The following is a 21,082-nucleotide window of genomic DNA, read 5'->3' as shown; positions in this document are numbered from 1 at the left end:
CACGGGGTGCTTAGAGCTCGAGCTTTAAAATTTTTTTGGCAAGACGAAGTATACTGTGTTTAACTGCCTCGGGGTAGCAACAGCGGGTCCCGCCGCATCAAGGAAAGAAACAAGGTTTATTTCCACTGGCCTACTTTGAACAAGACCGCGTTGGCATATACTAATCGTGCGACTAAAGATAAAGGAGAGATGTGAAAACATAGATATTTCAAACATTTCTTCGAAAAGGAGCAAAGAGGGACATGGGGCCATACTTTTTGCCGTCGCTGACGCTCCCACTTTTATGAATTGGCACAACTAAGCAATTCTTCCAGCAAGAAGGAAAGGGACTCGTACTCAAAGCAACAGTAAAATGCTTACGGAGAGAACAAAACAAACAGCGTTTCATAACAACACATGGTATTCCGTTACAACAGGGTTTCCGACTTACCATGAGCCGGACCTTTAAAATAAGCAAATGCTAAGCAGCTGGACAGAACCAAGGTAATGTTGTTTGTCGTCGTTTTTGATGTACTCAGATTACCTTTCGCATTCCACCTAATTAGCTAATTAGTATTACTTAATCAACTACTTCTCAATTATTATAACTAGATGAAAAGTGCCAATGAGAAAATTGTAGAGCAACATTAAAACTCCCTATACAACTGTCTGTTGCAGACTGAGTGCGACGTAAAAGTTCTTCCGAGCGTGATAGAGGCCCGCGAATACACGCAACAGTGCCTCGAGCGGCTAGTTGCGCGGCAATTTGGCATGTATTTCCATGCAGGCTTGTTCCACGCTCAGAAAAACACTTTTATGTGGGACGTACGTATTGAGCAACAGAAAGCGGTATGGGGATTTTTTCATGTTGTCTACAATTTTTCCGATGCCACTTTTTCATCGAAATGTAATATTTGACAAGTTGAATAATTAAGTAAGACCAAATATTTAAGCGGAATGCAAAAATAATCTGAGTATCTCAAAGCGAGGGCAAACAAAATTACCTTATTTCGGCTCAGCTACGTGCCAAGTTGCATATATTTAGTTTTGCTCAAGTTATGTGAAACACCTTGGGTACACGACCACCCAAAATGATCGTCTATAGCGATAATCCATGTACTGAATTGATATAGTCCCACCCTGAGCATTGGGGGGGGGTTTAGCGTCATCCTCTTCACCCGCGTACTTATTTGCGCTGTAGGACGAAGGCCTCTCCTGCAGTCTCCAATGGCCCCTGTCTCATGCCAGCTGATTCCATCGTATGCCTGCAAATTACCTAATTTAATCACACCGCTTAATTCTCTGATGTCTTCGAATGCGTTAGGGTTTGCTTGGCACCCATTTGCAACCTCAATGGAACAGACATTCTCTGCCACACGGAATAGATGTTCTGCCCGTCTCAAATTTTTCCTCCCCATGTCAGCCAAAATAATGGCTACCCATGGTTGATCTGCAATTTGCAACGCCGTTTTCTTGTCTCTTTTGAGGCTACGCCTTACATCCTTCCTTTCATCACTTCTTGAGCGGTCCTTAACTTCTGAATTTTTTTAACCGTGACGTTTCTGCCCCATACTTTAGTGTTCAGAGAATGTGAAGAATGTGTGAAAGATAGCACTAAACTGTCGGTCACGATTTGGTAACGCCTGTTGTATGTAGTGCAGTACCATCGAAAAAAAGATTAGCACTACTGACTGGTGGGCCAGATCGGCAAAATCCTCACACGCGGCTCGCGCCGACCTAGACCAAATAATCGGGGCATCTCCTGCAGCAGCACACATCATTAAACACAGCACCAACCATACATTTAAAATCACCAGGCCTGAGCAGTGGGGGGCTGCTCTGCTCAGCGCGTGCCCGGAGAACCAACTACGGGTGGTGCGACGACGCCGCCAAGACTTAAAGTCTGGCCACCACCTCAGGAAGGGGAGCATTGATGGAGCTAGACTCCCCCCCCCCCCGCCTCCCCCCCCTTCTTTGGACATCAGCAAGGACATTTCATAAAGTTTTCTCTCTCTCTCTCTTGTTCCCGAGAGCGCCGAAAACGACAGTGCAAGCCACATTCCATTTTCCAAAGCTGGGATGGCCGGCAGAAAACGAACCATCGCAGAGCCCGCATTTTAAATGCTATCGTATGCCTCACTTTTCGGCCGGGCTATGCACCAACGAGGCTGCGCACGTGAGCCCATTTATTTATTTTTGATGCGTGGGCGTCATTAGCGATGGTAGTTTCTTAATTGCAGCCTCGTTGTGCACCCTCATTGGCACATAGCTTGGCCGAAAAGTAAGGCAAACAATAGCATTTAAAAAGTGGACCTTACGATGGTTTGGTTTCTGCCGGCCATCCCAGCTTTGGAAAATGGAATTTGGCTTGCATTCTCGCTAGCGGCGTGCTAGGGAAAGACAGCACCACATGTCGCAATTTTCCCGCTGCGGGCACCATTCACTTGGGCTAATCTTTTTTCCGCTGGGACTGTACTCCATCCCATTTTTATTCTGATGTAAGTTTTTTTCTCATGATCCAACTCCTTTTTGAGTTATTGGCTTAGATAAACGTCATTTTGTGCAGTTTCTAGAGGGTGACTGCCAATCACGAGTTCACGTTCTTTCTTCTCCTGTTATTCAGCATTACCTTGCTGTTCTGCATAATAATATTCAACCTTCTCTTACGTTTCATCGGCTAAGGTTCTCATGAATTTGCCACAAGCAACGTCCAGCGTTGCTGAAAAGGACAACGTAGCCTGTAAGTTGCGGGCTTCTGAGATATTCACTGTTCGTCCACACTTTTACTTATTCGCGGTTAATAGCTTGAATAGATTTTCCAGGCGTGCAGTCAATTGCATCGGACCGATCGTCTCTTCTTGCCTGGCTCCGTTATTGATCGTTCTTTTTCCGTTTTTCTACGAAAAACTTTACCACTGTCAAGTCTTTAGAAACATTCACTAAGGCATTCAATTGTGCATTCTTTCCCTCACAATTCTCAATGACTGCTGGTGTCGCTACTGAATCAAAGGCATTTTTGGAACCTAAGGAATACACATAAGTAGATCGTTGTACTCGAGCTATTTGGCATTTCCATGATTGATCACATATTTGTGATCGATTGTAGAGTGGCCTTTCATTAAACCAGGGTGTCCTGTGGGGTGTCTGAAATCATGAGGTGCCCTGGTTCTGTTGAAAATTGTCTTGTTGAATATTTTATGCAATAGTTGAAACAAGATTCTGGGCCTATAATTCTTCATTTCTTTAACTTGTTCCTTCAGACACTTTAGTAAAAACTTCGCATTCGTTCAGCGCCATGGTGCACGTGAAGTTTAGAAGCATCTCGTAAAAATGTTCGCAAGTTTCGCAAGTGTAATATCTTCTCTGTCTTTAAGCAAACTGACAGTTGTTCCACATGCTCCTACCGCTTTTCCACTGCACATATTGTGTGAAACCTTTTACTCAAGATCGCGCACAGGTTAAAACTAGGTGTGGCGTTGACTGGTCACTACCTACACCTTATGGGCCGAGCAGGCAGCCCGGACTCCAAGGAATACGATATTCCCGAGATTACCGGACACGTCTTGTGCACCCGCCCACGATATGTCGTACAAAGACAATTATTAGCACAATATTCACGTTTATGAATCAACCATGGTCAAAAAAGGTTCTATTGGCACCTACGCAAACCCTTGTTGTCGGCATGACCTTCTAAAGGTCATCATCAAATTATTACTGCATAACGGCCTAGAATTGAGAGCTTGATTAGTGTTTGCTGTCCAAGGTCATTCACCAGCATTTTTGTCCGCATCCTCCACGGCTTTCTGCGTTTTTCTTTTTTACTGCGCTTCGGCTCTGTAGTACGTCAGAGAATCAGTTAGCGGTCATATCGTAGCTATATTATATTAAATATATTTCTTTCTTCTAACCACATCCTTAGTCATACATGGAAATTCTCTATCCTGTACGCCACTACTTATAGTTTTCTCACAATTCAATGTCCATGATTTCTTCCATTCCTCCACTGAACACAAATAGCAAAAACACGCCAGGCACATAAATTATCGTGCACACCATAACTAAGCGAGGTATAAATCCGCCATTTCACAACGCCTTTCGTGAAAGGGATTTTATTGGCACATCACACTTTCCAGCATTGATATTCAGTGGGCGTCAGAAATCTACTTGAATATGGACAGTGTGTTGCTTTACGACAAAAAATACACATACAGCTTCACAATTCATAAATAGGAGAATAAATGAAGCAACATTTCAACAAACATTCCTCAAATTGTAAAAATATAACTCAACTAACACTTTGGTACTGTTGTTACCATTACAATGTAATAGTAAAAAATAATGCAGCCGCGGACATATGTACATCGTGAAATTGGTACAATTAAATACATAGGCATACTTTTCCATCATGCAAAGTACTGCTCAGGTATAAACTGTACCCGACGGCAGTGAATAGTGACAATAAAAGGGGGCAGTGAACATTCCGCCTTCACAAAAGGACAAGAAGCCAAATAATGTGAGGATACAAATTGCTAATCCTTAACACCTTAAAAAACTATACTTCGAGTTCTTAACAGGTACGTAATAAATAGTACCGTCACCATGATAGCCGGCAACATTAACACACTGATGTTGTAACATTATCACATTACATCCGCTTTCACTCGCACTTCAGTTAAGGGTTCTGCCTTTCTCAAATAACCTACGATATTTCAGATCAACCTTCTCGTGTAACGAGTGAAACAAGCGACATTATAGCATCTCCGTGAATACAAGAAATTTAAGTCTTACGATATTTTATGAATGTTTTGCGGATAGGAACTCACCAATGTAGATGTGCGAATGAAAATATATAAAAAAAGAAATATTTATTCCTCAACAAGGTATAGGAAGCAGTACTGAGGTAATCCCAACAATGTACACAAGGTCCGAGAATTCGTCGATATAATATTTGCGCAGGATCACGGTTATAAGCTTGCCTTTTACAAAAAGGGGAGTTATCGAATGTTTGCTTTCCATTTCAGGATAAAATGGCCTAAAAGCATTATGGGTCTCATTTTAAAACATAGTAATCGTGATATTGTGTCCAATTTTAGCACGCTCGTAGCACATTCGGTACTCTGTATTACAAAACATTCAAAATCCACAAAACTAGTCACATTTATTGACTGTTCCAAGTCGAGTTCAAAGTAACTTGTTGCGTTCACCTGCCAATGCTGGAAAACCTATAAACTCTCCCCGATAATGATTCGTAACAGGAAGCCCCTTGGCAGTCACCTGAACAATGGCGTCTGCAACGTACTCAGTAATATGGCAAGCGATAGTAACAGATTTACATGATACACTGTAATGATTGGGCCTATGAAAACACGATGTAAACAAAACTTGCCGATACAAGTTTCCATACAAGCATGACTCTCCCATGAACGGCCACATGCTCCTCCACTTCAGGAACGTGGGAGTCGAGTTCACATGTCGGTGACTATGAGAAGGGCAGCAAGTACGAGCGGGGCAGGCAGGAGTTATCGCTGCCATATTTAGATTCTTCTTGCACCCCTAGTTCCTATGGATAGGTAAAACAAGCTGTTTGGGAAGAGTACTACCCAAGAGCTCAACTCCAATTTTTTAGGCTTTTGCACGTGGGTTATGTTGGACATGATGGATATTGAGAGGTATCAGTGTAAACCCATGCAAAATTAAAATATTTCAATGAAAACCAGCACAGCTTGGAAGGCAGGTATAGATTTATTTGATGCTGGAAAAGCAACCACTCTCACTGTCACCAAGGCAGCACCGATGTCCCTAAGCAGGAAACACCTTAGAGAAAACCGATGTCCATCACATATTTCGAATACTGAAATCATGCAGAGGGGCACGGTGGTCATTATACAAGACAACAGCAATGATGTGAGCAGTCTAGTCCGCGTTGCCTGAGCGGATTACTTAAGTAAAGAGAGTAGTATGTTATAACTTACAGAGATACACTTTCCAAAATACACTTTCAAAATGAGACGGCAAGCTAGAGACTAAACATTGGGCTTCAGAAAAAAAGCACGACATAAATGTTTACGTTCATTATTTACAGGGTCCTTCAAAGCGGGTGACAAGCTCTAGGAAAGTGATGCAATGAGCACTTGAAGATCACCAAATGTTCACTATTGGCAATGTGTGCTGAATGATTATTCAATTGCTGTTTGGACAACCACCTTGTTTAGCACTTGTGGCCTTGTGCCTTTTATTGACGCGTCTTGAAACCGGGCATTCCAAGAGGAATCGTACCTAGTATTGGTAGTCCATTTGTTTCAAGAAGTATACACAGATAAATTCGGTTACCCATTTTGTTAATCCAAGAGGTGCTTATTATAGCATATGTGCATATAACTGGATCTCTTGAAATTACCTTCAAGCGCTGGCACTTGTAAGTTCGATCTCCCTGGTTCCCTAGCGCCAAATTAAATACTAATAAGACTTAGCCACCTGCCCAAGATTGAGCGGTGCTGGTATTCTCGCACACAATACCAGAGAAAACCAGCTGCAGATATTTTTACCGCGCTGAATTGGCTGGAGCAAGTGCGTCAGCTAATGTCTTTTTTCTCCAGTATTTGCTTGCATGTATTATTTATTCTGCTAATATGCAAAGTTTGAAATTAATTTTATGATACACGTGGTTTTTTTTTTTTTTTAGTACGCGGCTTGTAGCCATTTCTCCGCAAATTTAATAGCTATACAAGCCATCACTGGTGCCCGTGTGCTCATATATATATATATATATATATATATATATATATATATATATATATATCAATATATATATATATATATGATCGTGCCACACTTGCAGGGAACTAAGTATGAACATGGAATTTGGTGTACTGGTGGCTGGCGGAGCAAAATGTCAATAATTGCTGTATTGCTCTATTTGCTCAACATCATTCTTTATTATTGATGTGAATAGCATACCTCGAAATTGTAAGACATCACCGAAAACAGCATTTTCTAAGTTGGCTTTCTATTAGCGAATTACGCTTAGGGCCGAGCTTCTCGCCTGCACAAATTCAGTAGGACATTAACTAACTCGCACCACTGACGTGGGCAAAGAAGCAGTGATAAACTAGCTTGTGTGACTCATGGGTCTGCATTTGACAAGAGTTGGCTTAATATGATTGGTCTTCAGTACGCATGTTAGACGGCTGTGGAATTGTTCTCATAAGTAAGGACGTTAGAAATTCCATGCCGCACGTGAATTGAGAGCTTCGGATCTTTTGTAGCACAGTAGCGCGCCTTAGTAATGGATGTGCGCGCCAGAGGCGTGTATAACTGAGTTGAAAAGCATAGCAAGTGTTTTTCTGGAATTTAGGAACAGAAGAAACCTTTTGTACCACCGCAGAAGAAACATTTTGTGTAACCATAGCACGTACGTATTGGGTAGTGACTTTAGGGTGGTACGTTCCTGCAACAGATAATAGACTGTTTTAGCTACTCGCAGCGCGTGCTGCGTTGCCGTAAAGCGGTGTGCAGGTTAGGCATACGGCGCAGCGCGGTAACGACGCGAATCGATTAATGCTGTAGCATATCGCCATCACGTGCACTGCTATACCATACAGTCATTGCGACAGTTAAAAAAAAAAAGGAGGATTAGACCGTCGTCAAGGCTAATACTGCGGTTCAGTCACCCAAGCGGCCAAAGAAAAACACCCTGCCAGCTCGCCATCATCGCTTTAGGGCGTAGAAGTCTCGAGATAAACAGTTGATTTCAATACTACGTATGACATTATCAAACACCGCTGTTACTATGCAGAAGTTGAGATTCTACTTAACAATCACCGTTTTTTATTTCATTAATTTCTGGCTGTCGCGACGAAGATTGATACCAAGGGGTAATTAGGATGGAGGCGGGTTGATGGGCATGGCACTGCCACGTCATCATGGGGGCAATCGAGAACCCCTGTGGTAGACGCCATGGTAGTAAGCAGTAGAAGACCCGCACGCGCGGTGCACCTGGGGCGTCACATATCACGCAAAGTTGAAACACTCTCGTGGTATGTAATCACGAACCTCGACGAAAAGCAGTAGCGCGGGGTTTAGAGATTCCTCGACACTCCAGGCTCAGTGACGTGTTCGCCAAAACTTTGTTTCATTAGTCATCGGGCGCACCGGCAGCAGAGTGGGCCGCCTTCAGAGCACCGAGTTGGACACCGCCGTCGAGTGTGTCAGGTACGACCGGTTGCCCGAACCGCGGGCGATGCGCGCGGATCATAAAGACGGCGGCTCGTGGGGCGACAAGGTGAGGAGAGCCTCGTGCCGAATGTGGCGGCACATGTTGCTCGAGAAGAAGCAGTAGATGAGCGGGTTGGCGACGCTGTTCAGCGGCGCTAGGCTCTGGATGAACGTCGCCACCGCGATGGCTGCCTGAGTCTTGGGCGTCGCCCCGTACACTTGAAGGAGGTCGTAGACGAAATAAGGGCTCCAGCAGAACACGAACGCTGCGCACAAGAAATTGCGAGGAATGTTTGTAAAAGCGCGCTTTAGGAACACAGTGCAAGCGTGAACCATCGAATCCAAATTAGCATTCGAAGCCTGGTGCATACAGGCATCGGGGAGAAGCTAGCGTTGCCATGTGTGAAGCTGTAGTGACGTCGCATTCAAGCTACACTAATCCTGCTCGTTTCGAGCAACAGAATTAGCGCAGATTGCGTTGGTACAGAGCAGAAAATAAAACGTTTTGGACAGTCGCACATGAAAAAGAAAAGACGGTCGATCATAAATTCACGTTTTACAAACGAGACAACGACCCTTTAGTGTAACTTTAGGAAAATCATAATCGCGCCATTTTATTGTGTTGACATATGAAAATGAAAGCATAGAATAGGTGAAAGCCGTTCCCAAAGTTTCAGATATGAGCTTGACCCTCACAGCAATTCAAATGCAAACTGACAAGCAACCTGACAATAACTATAAATAATTTTTAACACCTTAGGCATGTAAAAAACCAGATGACTAAGCAATATTGAACAAAAAAAACAATATAAAGAAAATACACGATCGATCAATGACACACTAAGGAAATATATAGTAAAAACAAATAGCACTTTCTAAAGAACTATGCATAATTTAAAAGAATATATATTTCATGTCACTATAATAACGATTTTATTGTACAACCTAGGCTCTTCGACCGCGGTTTATTTGCCATAAATCCTCATGTCAACGTTTCATGCTTAGAATCCACTATACCGTGCGAGAACTTATGGGTAGTTTATTTATTGAACTTGCTACTTGCATCAGTAAGCTACTATGAATGAATAAACAGGGAAGTAAAAATGACTTCTTCTTGGGCTAGGTGCTTGACAAATCGTAATGACAATGCGCAAGGCGGAACACTATAAAAGTATCCGCTACTCTCAGCACTGCGCAGTTGAAGAATTCTCTCAAGTGAAGAAAGGCAGAAGCGCCTAAATTGCGTGGAGGGTCCAATTTTAACCATTTGCTGAAAGAAAAAAAAAACATACTTGTCGGTTTGCTTCGGCACCAACATGGAAGAGTGACGTATGTACACCAGTGATCAAAGGTATAAAGACCGAGGATTGCGTGACGAACCATATTTTTTCCTCTACCTGTGAATGAAACGTGAAATTGAGGACTGCCATCCAAACTTCGCATTGCGAACTTTCCAGTGTACTCGTGAATGTTGGTGTACGCATGTTAATTAAAAAAAATTTGTTTTTTGGGGGACCCTGTGGTCCGTATACCTTTGCTCATGGGTGTACATGTAGCAAGATGCAAATGCTCTATGAGAAGCGCATTCGATAGACGTAAGGCTTCGAAATATGACCCTGTACTCTCCGTGCCTGCTTTGGCGGCGGTGCTGAAACTACCTTTGAGCAACAGTGCGAAAGTATGGATAAGGTATATTTTTAATTTGTGAAGTGGAATTTCGGGCATTTCAATTTTATTTCAGTGGACACGTTCTGCGAGAGAGAAACGAAAAAAGTAACCTCGACAGCAAATCAGTACAGTTAATCAGAACCACATAAGCATAGTTTCGGTCAGTTTCTGTATTTCCATGTTATTTCCATGTTATTCCATTTCTGTATTTCCATGTTATTACACGTACACAAACCAACAAGAGGAGCGTTGAAACTATGTTCTCAAATAATCAATCAGATGACTGTTTGCAGACACAACAAAAATTCGGGGATATTGAATGCAGAAACACAGCCTGAATATGAGGCACGCTTTGGAGGGGGAATATAGATTGGTTTTCATCACCTAGGGATCTTTAACGTGCACCTACATCTAAGTACGCGGCCGCTTTTGCACTTCACCCCATATTCAAGTCAACCGGTGCGGCCGGAATCAATTCCCGGGCCTGAAGTTCAGCAGCGGAACGGTATATATAATTAGCTACCAGCACGGATAGCAGGGTAGCTGTAACCTTGTCATATCATGAAACGTTGCTGACTAATAATTTATTTTTGTGTTGATTTGGTTTAAAACCTAATAATCCGATACACAATATACACTGTGAAATTGCTGTTGAAGTACTATTTGTAAACTCTTATCTAATTCAGAGACAAGGTCAATAATGTTTCAAACAGGAACTCAAGATAGTCAATTCGCAAGACGTGGTGCGTTTTCTATAGAGTATTTTGAACTGCTATATGTAATCTATCTGAAATGCATGCACAGCTACCGAACATACTGCTCGTTTTCAACAGTAAAATCATCAGTTAGGTTGAACTCAAAGTGCTTTATTTTACACAGTCGGAAATGCGCATTTCCATACAGAAAAGAATGCACAACTGAGGTTGTGGTTTCAAAGTAAAACAGAAAGCTCGCCTGAATGCATATAACTTCTCACCTAAAACTATGATCAGAGTCATCTTGACTGTCTTGACTTTCGCTTTCGGAATAACTCCTCGAGAACTCGTTCGTCTCGTTTCGATCTCTTTGCCGTGAACACCTGCAAAATGGCAAAAAAAAAAAACTATATTGCTTGGCTTTGTAGTGCTGCGAAAGGAGCTGTAAAGGTTCGGTGATAACCAGATACATTGTGCGCCACAACACTGAAATAGGAAAGCCGATTGAAGGCGCATAATCTGAAACGCCGTACTTCAGTGGTCGGTCAATTAACCGGGACTATCGAGGGCGGTTGAGCATAGCATGTGCTATGCAGAGAAAGAAAAGTGAAATGCACGGAGGGTTACCACAGTTGTGCCCAGTTGTGCGTGGTTACCCCAGTTAGTAACCCAGAGGGTTACCCCAGTTGTGCGTGGTTTGCTGTCGTGAACTGAGCGGTGTCAACTGACATGAGACAGGGATAAACGCTGATAACTGTGAGTGCACATCGTCCTCCCATCGCCTCCTCTGTTTTTTTCAATACCAGTGCAATCGCTTGCTCCCCAATGGGAGCCGTTGGTGTGCCTTAATTGAGTGAGTTGTCGCAATATGACACTACTTAGTTGGTAGGACTGCTTGCGTAGCGCATGCGTCTGCACTAATGCTACTGCCGTTACGGCAGAGAAACTGTAGACGCTCTGTCCCTGCGTCTGTCAGGTTATCACGCGTCTGTCAGTCTTCATCCGACTTCCACCGTGAGGCGCCACTCAGATGGTACTTTGCCCCCCCGACCATACAGCAGCCGCAAACGCTAGCCGATGGGGGAGAGTAGGAAAGGACAATAGGAGAGGGTGGTGAATGGTCGAATCGGCCACATCTGACCGGCATTGAAAAAAATAGAGAAGGCGCTGGTTCAGCATTTGATTTCATCGCTTTGACGATGAATGCTTGTGCTGCCACAGCAAAGCTATGTCATCGACAAGTCTACGCGGCTCAGCAAAACAGCAGTAAGCACGCCACATAATAGACAATCAGAGAAGGAACGTCTGGATGCATAACAAACCGTGCAAAGTAAAATACACAGTAAACGACTGCTCAATGCATTCTTGAATGGTAACTGCAATTTATTTCCTAAAATTGTCACAAAAAATTGCGATAGGTGTGTTAGGAGATTCGAAAGAAATCAATAGGGTCTTTTAGCGGTGCTACGGAAAGTACGGTATACGGTACGGTAAGTGCGTAATACCGTACCGGTCGAGGACTGCGCATGCGCGAACTTTACAGCACGGAATGACTTTCCGTACGGCATACTAGACGGCAAGTAGTCGCTAAGGCTCGGCTGGCACTGTGAGTCGCGAGCCGAGCACCATCAAGCCAAAATAGAGAGAAGCTGATGTCGGCCACAGAGTACACGCCGTGCATGATCAAGACTCGCGTGCGTTTTTCACGATGATATGAAAAAGGCAAGAGTTAACATTAATTTGCATGCTGCGACACGACGAAGTAGCACCAAGACAGCCCTTCTAGCCGGGAGGAAACTTCGGCTGAAGTGAACTTGTGGCCGTACCCTTCTGACAAGCGTTTAGTGTGCTCTGGCCGAATGAGAAGAAAATAAGAAAACCGAAAATCATCTAAAAGAAAAACTGAAAATAAAAAGTGGCATAAAAAAAGCGCTTCAGGTTGGTGGCGCCAACTAGTGAAGGAAAGTTTACTTAGAGGGGACGCCGAGTTTTTATAGCAGACTTTTCTACTGGTCTAAATTGCCGGCAGCGGTGCAACTGAGAACAGACACCCCTATCTTTTTATGTTGTTTAGGCAAAAACACCTATGTAACAAAGATATGCTTCACGTGTTGCAGGACAAAGTGTCACAAGAGGTCGCCACCGGCCTTGTGACTGGCGTCTACGCTTGCCATAACCGGCACTTCCGTAAAGAATATTGTGTGTGCGGACAAGCTAAACCTTTCTAGTATTTGCCAAAATGAATATTTCGCGCTCAGCACACAGTTATTGTATTCTGCAAGGCCTCAATGTTAGCCACTATCATCATTATCACATTACCGTACGCATCGAGCGGCCCAGCAGCTAAAACGTTTTCGGTCGTCGCGGTAGGTTTGTACGGAACGGTAATAGCGTACCATATACCACACTTACCGTACCGTAATACGGCACTGCTAAAACTCTAATAATTTTAGAGGTTAAATCACTCAGCAGTCGGACGGCATAGAAAGGTAAGTACACGTGCTTTGCGAATACTATGTCGATCGCTTGTCATAATACTACAGCAGCTTTAATGGTGATGTTGACAAGCCAAAGTCAGAACGAGTTTTAGTAGTATGCAGACACAACTGAATTTGATAAAGCCTCAAGTTACCGATACGGCCATGCCATTTTCACAGTAAAGGTTGTGGATGTGTCTAACAAAACCAATTGCATCCATAAATTAAATCCGTAAGAAAGTACGCCATGTATCAAGGAAGATTACTTCTTCGTAATTAAATGTTACGAGCATGGTGCCGAAATGTCGGTGTTCTAGAAACACGACAACGCACTAAGTTTTCTTGGGCCCCCAGGAAAGATGCGGTCCCAAAAGCATCATATAGAGAAACTCAGGATTTCTGTACAACCTCGGCAGCTAAGGAACATCTATGAAGAGCTGGAAAAAGACAGAACCGCTTAACTACTTCGACTTCTTTGCTCGTTAAGGAACACATAGTGTGCCGCGGCTAGGCGACGCTGATACTTTTATTTCTTCTTTTTCTTCGTTGCGGCCGAAAAGAGGGATGGCCTTGCGAACAGCGAGAAAAGTGCAGTTCTTGCTATTTTTCGCTCCCATTACTTCAGCGTGTGTCCAATTTAGGCCTGACTAGTGCAAGGTGACCACCACTGGCACCGCACATCCAAACAAGAGAAAAAGAAAGAAACGGCAGAACTAGGCAGCGTGTTCTAATCTACAAACAGTACGAAAAGTTAGGGCGCACTCTCACGACTGGCGTAATACGGAGGGGAAACAGTTATAGACGATTCCGCGAACAGTTACCTTGGATCCACAAGGACAAGAGACGAACACACGACGAGCGCCGACTGCCAATTAGTAGGGTTTATTGTGCACATACAAAAATATACTTATGGTAAAAGGATGGGGGGGGGGGGGGGGGGTTGCTATCTTGCAGTTAATCCGCGCAGTTGGCAGTGACCACTCCTCCTGTGTTTCTTCGTTGTTCGTGTTTGTTTTGCGTTGTTTTTCACCAAAGAATTCGTACCAACTAGCTTGCATTCATACCATTTTACGTTATCTAAAATATTCTCCATAAAATGAGGATTTAGGCGCAACCGTTCAAACATGCTCTTGGCTAAATGAATATGAGTTCAGAAGTTAACCTTAACCATCAGTAACCTTCCAGACAAGAAGTGAGGCACTGGTTTCCAGGAAAGTTCAGTGCACCATGTAAGATATGTGACCTGTTCTTCCAGATTCGCGGACCTTCTTTTGAAAAGTGACCCTTATTGGAACGACGACAGCCATAGATTGATTTATTACTTTTTTTCTGTTGTGTGGTGCACTGTGCAACCTCTTGAGGATAACTTTCTCTGAAAAAATACCTTAGTACCCCTCCTCTCACAACGTGTCTACACACTGCACCTCTTAGTATCTTGCTCCGTTTCCATATGGTGTAGACTATGACGCTGTAGCAGGCAGCGATAAGCAGGGCCGGCACGAAGAACAGCGAGCCAGCCACCAGCGTCATGTACACCTGCCACTGCCACAGCTCGAGTTCGATCCAGCACTGCAGACGGCCGTGCACTACTGCCTCCCCGTTGAGGAAAATGGAGGGCAAGGACATGGCGACGGACGCCGCCCAAGCCAGCGATACCAGCCAGCGTGCTCGCTTCCCTGCGAACACGGTTTGCACAGTAAAAGAGCAACTCTCACTCAAAGCTGCCCAGATCAACGCTTTGCCTTAGCAAAGGCTACTAAAAACCAATTATTCTAACAGCCTCGAGGCAACACAGTAGCCGTCAGTTCGTGGCCACAAACTGGCCAGATCGCTACCTAAGCCCCCGGCCAGCCTAAAGCTACGATTTGGTCAGGGGTTGCGCATTCATAAGTATATGGAGCATAAGAGCAAAACACGTTTCACACGAAGCCGGCAACCCTGCTGAAGAGCGCAAATCGTGCCATCTTCGAAGCGCGCTTATTTTTATTGGTGGACGCGTTCTGTGGATTAGCCTTTTCGTCTATTACAACTTGTGGAAATAAGGTATGGCAAATCACGTGTCGCTTGTGCACGTGCGTGTTACCAGTAAGAGACCTACTATGTTTCGTTTGCGAACGAAAACAGTGCGCTGCACCCGGTGGCCGCAAAAATGTGACAGTCCGCTCGTTTGGAGCTAAGTACGTTGAAATCTGCGACCCCTTCCATGCGAAAATTACGCCATAGTTTGCAACAAAATAGTATGAAACCTACTATTTCATTTTTTTTTAAGTTTAAGTTTATTTTGCACTAAAATTAGGGTAAAAAGGGGGATTTATTGTACATACAGAGCGTTGCCCCCGAGTCAACAGGCTCTAGGAGAGCTCCCCTTAGTACTAAGTAAAAGACATGAATACAAGTAGCAACTATACATAACTATAAAAAAGGACAGCGTATTGTTGATGTCAGTAGCCAACACAAACAAATAACTTATTTTAATGTCACAAAGCAATTGTTAAATACAGTAACCGGTGGTATATTACATTGAACACAAAAGTATACAAACGGAAGATTTGTATCTTAGCAGTGAGATGTGCCTTAAGATGAGACAGTAATGAATTTTATTGTAATGTGACTGACAAGTTGGTAGTAAATTTGCCATAATTAGTTTTAGTTTTTCGTAAAAAATAGCTGTTAGAAACGAATAGGGTGGACATGGAGTGGGGAAATTGGCTTTTGCTAATTAAAAGGAATGGAAGCTTTCCGCAAGCAGTTTTATACCCCTGTCACACGGACGCGGCTAAAGTCCTTTTAACTCCCTTCAACTAAGGACGTCTTTATGTCGAGGGAGATGCGTGCCGTGTCACACGGCAGTCCATTAGCAAAGGAAGTTTAAGGAAGTTCCTAGCGAAAGAAGATGGAAGATCTCCCTTGCAGACTTGTTCCCAGCGTGCTGGAATTTCGCGTCAAGAAATCACCCTCATTTTTATTAATTTCACTTTTACCAGGAATTATAACCTGTTTTTATTGCATATATTATAGTATTTGAGCACTGACAAAGATATTTGAGTTGAGCAGCTACATTCGACTCTCGAACCGGGCGTTCTCGGAATGGCTGCTGCGTTTGCCCTGACAGCGCCATTTTTTGTTGTTTTGGTCAACGCTATCGCACGTCTCGTGCATGCGGACTGAATGATTCACGTCTTTCCCAAGAGGAGCCCAGCCGGCCGCCTATTCCACGAACGACGTGGGCCGAAACGGAAACGTGGGCGTTAATTCGGCTACCTGGCTGTGGGTGCTCGCAGAGCGGACAAAATCGCTGTGTATGAGGTACATGCTATGTTGAGTACATGCTCGCTTTTTTTTGTCTTCAAGACAGGTGACATATTTAAAATGCAATGCGTAAATAATTGTATTTTGTAAGAAAAGACAAGTAGCCAAAACTTTTTAGCAATATATAACGTGTTTCTTTCATGACTGCGTACGAGGTGAGCAGCGCCTAATGGGCCCCCAGCGGCAGCTTTCAAAAGCTCGCTTATAGGCCGTGTGACACGGAGCTAACTCCTTCCAGGTGAAACTCCGTTGCGGTCCTTTAAGGGAAGTGACACGGGTATTAGATACAAGTTATCCAATTGAATTTTGATTAGTTTTCGGACTGATAAAATACGCTGAGACCTGAGCAATCGAAATACGTCTGACGCGCAGCTGCTAAGTGTGATAATGCCAACTGCCTGATTTCGGGCGTGTTTCAGTGAGAATAAATGTGGGGAACACGTGCTCCCCATGACAATATGCGAAACGTAATGTAGGTCAAATTATATGACATGTGCCTCTATCTTTCCTTCCAATATAGGTGACGAAGTACTTTCTGGTAGTCAATGCAGGAAGTAAGAGCACCCCCTGTAGCCTTCGTAGCGCAGCGTGCGTACATGAAAAGGGCCATGAAAAAAGTACAAGAACGCACAACATGAGAGTTCAATTCATTGTAATTGGTAAGCAAAAAAACATGGTGCTCCAACATGGACAGTAAATACGAAATAAAATGCCAGAAAGTTCCTGAGCCCCTTCTCGAAGTGAAAAGCCATATTACAAACCACCCATGCTTGCACTCCCAAATGATCTTATTAAGCCATACTAAGAGCCCTCTTCAACAAGAGATGCGCATCTGGCTGCATTTGCCGAGTCTCCAAAATCAGGCAATTTTACTACTCGGAAACGCTAAATAAATTGATAAAACTATACAAATATAGTATCGGAAACTGCAGTCATGGCAGTAAACAGCTGGGTGCTCAGCAACAGCATTTCGCATTTTTTTTTTTGTGCTTCCCGACACGCTCGCCAGATAACGCTTGGTGTCGCAGACTTGTCTAATTGGCGCAAGAAAGCGGCGCCGAGCATAACTTTCATGGTAGCTGTATTAGGTGCTATAACTTCGTGTTTATTTCCATCTTGAAGACACACACACATATATATTGTCGCGGCCTTGTAGAAGACGCGAAAGCCAGAGTTGAGGCCGTCCAAAAGCACTTCATTAGAGCAGTCAACGCGACATCGTTGTCGCCTCAGTTTTTCTACCCGCGCGCTATTTCAGCGTCGTATTAATCACCTGGCACATAACTGCGGCGACCATATAGGATGCGGCATTTTGCGCTCCTTTGGAAAAAAAGGCATCGATGCACCAACCTCCAAAGGCAGTGCACAGATGGTCCAAAGTTGAGGTCATCAGGAAAAGTATGGCTTCATACGAAGCGCGTGCACAAACTCGGGCACATGCCGCCGGCGTTTGGGACAGTTATGACTGTCGGGGACAACTTCGTAATTCACATCGCTAATGCGGCGCAGAACTGTGTAGGGCCCGAAGTATCTTCGCAGGAGCTTCTCAGATAGCCCCCGCCGACGAATAGGAATCCAGACCCACACCTGGTCACTGACGTTGTACGTGATGGGTCTGTGTCGAAGATTGTAGTGTCGGGCATCGTATTCCTGTTGTTCTTGGATTCGCAAGCGCGCAAGCTGCCTGGCTTCCTCTGCGCTTTGTGTAAACTCGTCGGCACGAGTCTCATCGTCGCCGCACTCGTGTGGCAGGATTGCTTCCAACATTGTTGTCACTTCGCGTCCGTAAACGAGGTTGACAGGTGTCACGCGCGTTGTCTCTTGGCGAGCCACGTTATACGTAAATATAACACATAGTAAAATCGTGTCCCAGTTCTTGTGGTCGACGTTGGTGTGCATACTCATCATGTCTGGCAGAGTCTTATTCAAACGCTCTATTAGCCCATTGGTTTGGGGATATCAAGCCGTAGTCTTGCGGTGAGTGGTAACACTTAGTCGTAAAACGGTATCCAGAGGCGTGGCCGTGAGCGCAGTACCTCTGTCTGTATGACCACTGTGGGAGCGCCATGCCTTAGGACGACGACTTCGATGAAAGATCGCACTGCTTCGGCTGCTGTTCTCCATCGGATAGCACCTGTTTCGGCGTATCGAGTAAGATAATCTGTGCTGACAATTATCCATCTATTGCCGGCAGTAGACAGTGGAAATGGACATAAAAGGTCCATGCCAATTTATTCAAACGATGCTTGCGGTATCTGAACAGAATGCAGCAGTCCAGCAGGCTTTCCCGGTAGGGCTTTGTGGCTCTGGCAATCAAGGCATGTCTGGGTGAAACGTTTCACGACCGCGGCAAGTCACGGCCAGTAGTACTCTAGCCTAGTTCTTGCCAATGTGCGGGTGTAGCCCAAGTGACCAGCGATTGGCTCGTTGTGACAGGCATATAGGACTTCGTCGCGAAGAGATGCGGGACTGACGAGTAGGTAGCTGCTGCAACTAGGTGAAAAAGTATTTTTATAGAGAACGTCATTGCACAAGCACAATGAGGGCAGCCCTTTGGCTAATAACCTCGGCAAGCTGCTTGTTCTTCCCTCTAAGTAATCGATAAGAGGAACCAGTTCGCGTCCTCGCATTGCTGGCGTTAAACTGCGACAGTATCTAACATGCCTAGAAAAGCCGCGTCATCATCGTGGTGCACTGCAGTGCTAATAAGTGACCGAGAAAGGCAGTCGGCGTCGGAGTGCCGTTTCCCCGATTTGTATACAACAGTGAAATCGAACTCCTGGAGCCGAAGACCCCAGCGCGCAAGCCGACCAATTGGATCTTTTAAATTAGCCAGAAAAGTACATGATGATCACTAACAACGGTGAAACACCGACCATACAAATACGGGCGAAATTTCAGGACGGTCCATAACTGTGCAAGACATACTTTTTTTTAGTGGAGCAGTTAGCCTCCGTTATTCATAGCGTTCTGCTGGCGTATGCAACTCTTTCGGAGCCGTCCTGCCGCTGTACAAGCACTGCACCAAGGCCGACATTACTCGCATCGGTATGAAGAATCGTCGAAGCGTCTTCAAGAATGTGTGCGAGCACAGGAGGCGTCTCCAGCCAATGCCGCAGGTCATGAAATGCCCGTTGCTAGTCCTCGCCCCACACGAAGGGGGCCATTGCATCTTCTCTGGTGAGTAGGCGAAGCAGGCTTTAGGCACTCCGCAAACATGGAAAAATACTTTTATTATATTAGATCCAAATACAACCCGTATCAGATATTAGGCTGATACTACACTTTTACGAGCGTCGCGCACGTCTGTGCTCGCACCACCCTGTCCTTGTCGGCGTTCCAAGCACTTTCGCATCTTCTTTCCTTTCTTTCCGCTCTCCCGTGGTGGCGGTACCGTAAGCATGCTGCCCGCCAGGGCAGTGACGCGGAAACAGGTGTGAAGCGTCCATGTTGCCCCGATCACGCAAACTTGGAACGTTTCACCGGAGCAAAGGCCCGCTTTTAGAGCGAGTCTGTGGGGTACAAATGTTGTTTGGTCCGTTTTGTGTGCGACCACTTGTGGTTTTTGAGTGACTTCTCAAACACTACTTCACTGCGGGACTCCGACCAACGCGCATCCTCCTTGGCTACGGCAAACCAGTGTATGCCCTGTGAGAGAGGTGGGGCGTGTGTCTGTTGTACGTGCCGGAATTCATTAGTAAAAGGTATTGTGCCGTGTTGCGCAACAATACATGGGTACGTATACCCCCGGCGCCTCATCATCTTCCAAGGCTCAACATCGTGGAGGAGCGACTAATCGCGCCTCGCCTGCCATTTATGTGCGTGCAGCGTTTGACGCATGGTAATGGATAGTCCGCCATTAAGGGGCCCACGTACACACCTTCGCTGGCCATCAACCTCCACAGAGTGAAATCTTACAGAATTTTTCTTTCTTTCTATTCCTCATACCATCTGCCCCGCGCAGTGTAGCCAACCGGACGTCCATCTGCTTTACCTCTCTGCCTTTCTTTGATTCTCTCACTCAACGGCAGCGAAAAATTCTAGATACGAAGTCCACAGAACTAGCAACCCTGGTTTTCAGGAACCTTCAAGGTGGGGTTTAGCATTCCCCAACCCAATCATCTCAATCCAACATGAAGTACAAACAGCGAAAACTTACCAAGGTGTGCCGCATTTGATTACTTAAACGCTGGCACCAACTATGTTTTTGATAAAAATAATCTTGCATATCGTCGCTACGAGGAGCATAGTCAGCTTCAAAAGAGGACATGACTATGCTTCGTGAGAATGTAGTATGTGAAAATGCTTTTCTTGTATGACTCTCATCAAGGCCCCTTGTCATTGGCTGCTACCGTAACATGCGCAGTGGCATTCCACAATAACTCACGGTTTTCCCCATATTTAGTGTTGTTTTTCCCTTATTGTACGTAAACAATTTCTATTCAAATAGAAACCAATGAGAAGATAGCGCTCGTGCTGTCTGCCTCTCGAATATGTGTCAGTTTCACGCTGGCCTTCATATGACGCCTAGCAGGCAGCAAAAGTGATGCAGCCAACTCTGCCGTAATTGTATAAACTTCGAAGTCGTAATGAAGAACAAGCGGAAAAAGAATTCGGCGCAAAGCTGTACTATCAACCTAAGTGTACATTTGCAGAAAAACAAGTACAAGAGTGAAAGGTAAAACAGATATTCGCGGAATGCACATTAGATAGAAATGAAGATAATTAATAAACTAAACC

At 44.6% G+C, this 21,082-nt stretch overlaps 1 protein-coding gene across 1 annotated transcript in view; it reads right to left on the bottom strand.

Moving 5' to 3' along the window:
• Positions 1-6,787: 6,787 nt before the first annotated feature.
• Positions 6,788-21,082, bottom strand: part of LOC126526167 (cardioacceleratory peptide receptor-like) — a 229,294-nt gene continuing 214,999 nt past the window's right edge. Inside the window, exons 5-7 of the mRNA XM_050174118.3 lie at positions 14,458-14,709; positions 10,838-10,939; positions 6,788-8,459 (exon numbers count right to left, since the gene is read on the bottom strand). Of these exons, the coding sequence (XP_050030075.1) occupies positions 8,230-8,459; positions 10,838-10,939; positions 14,458-14,709 (584 nt within the window). The 3' untranslated portion in view covers positions 6,788-8,229. The remainder of the gene's footprint in view (positions 8,460-10,837; positions 10,940-14,457; positions 14,710-21,082) is intronic.

The sequence above is a fragment of the Dermacentor andersoni genome, chromosome 8 (genome assembly GCF_023375885.2).
Source record: "Dermacentor andersoni chromosome 8, qqDerAnde1_hic_scaffold, whole genome shotgun sequence".
Classification (NCBI taxonomy): Eukaryota; Metazoa; Arthropoda; class Arachnida; order Ixodida; family Ixodidae; genus Dermacentor; species Dermacentor andersoni.
The sequence above is the reverse complement of the archived record's forward strand: the minus strand, read 5'-3'. Positions and strand labels throughout refer to the sequence as shown.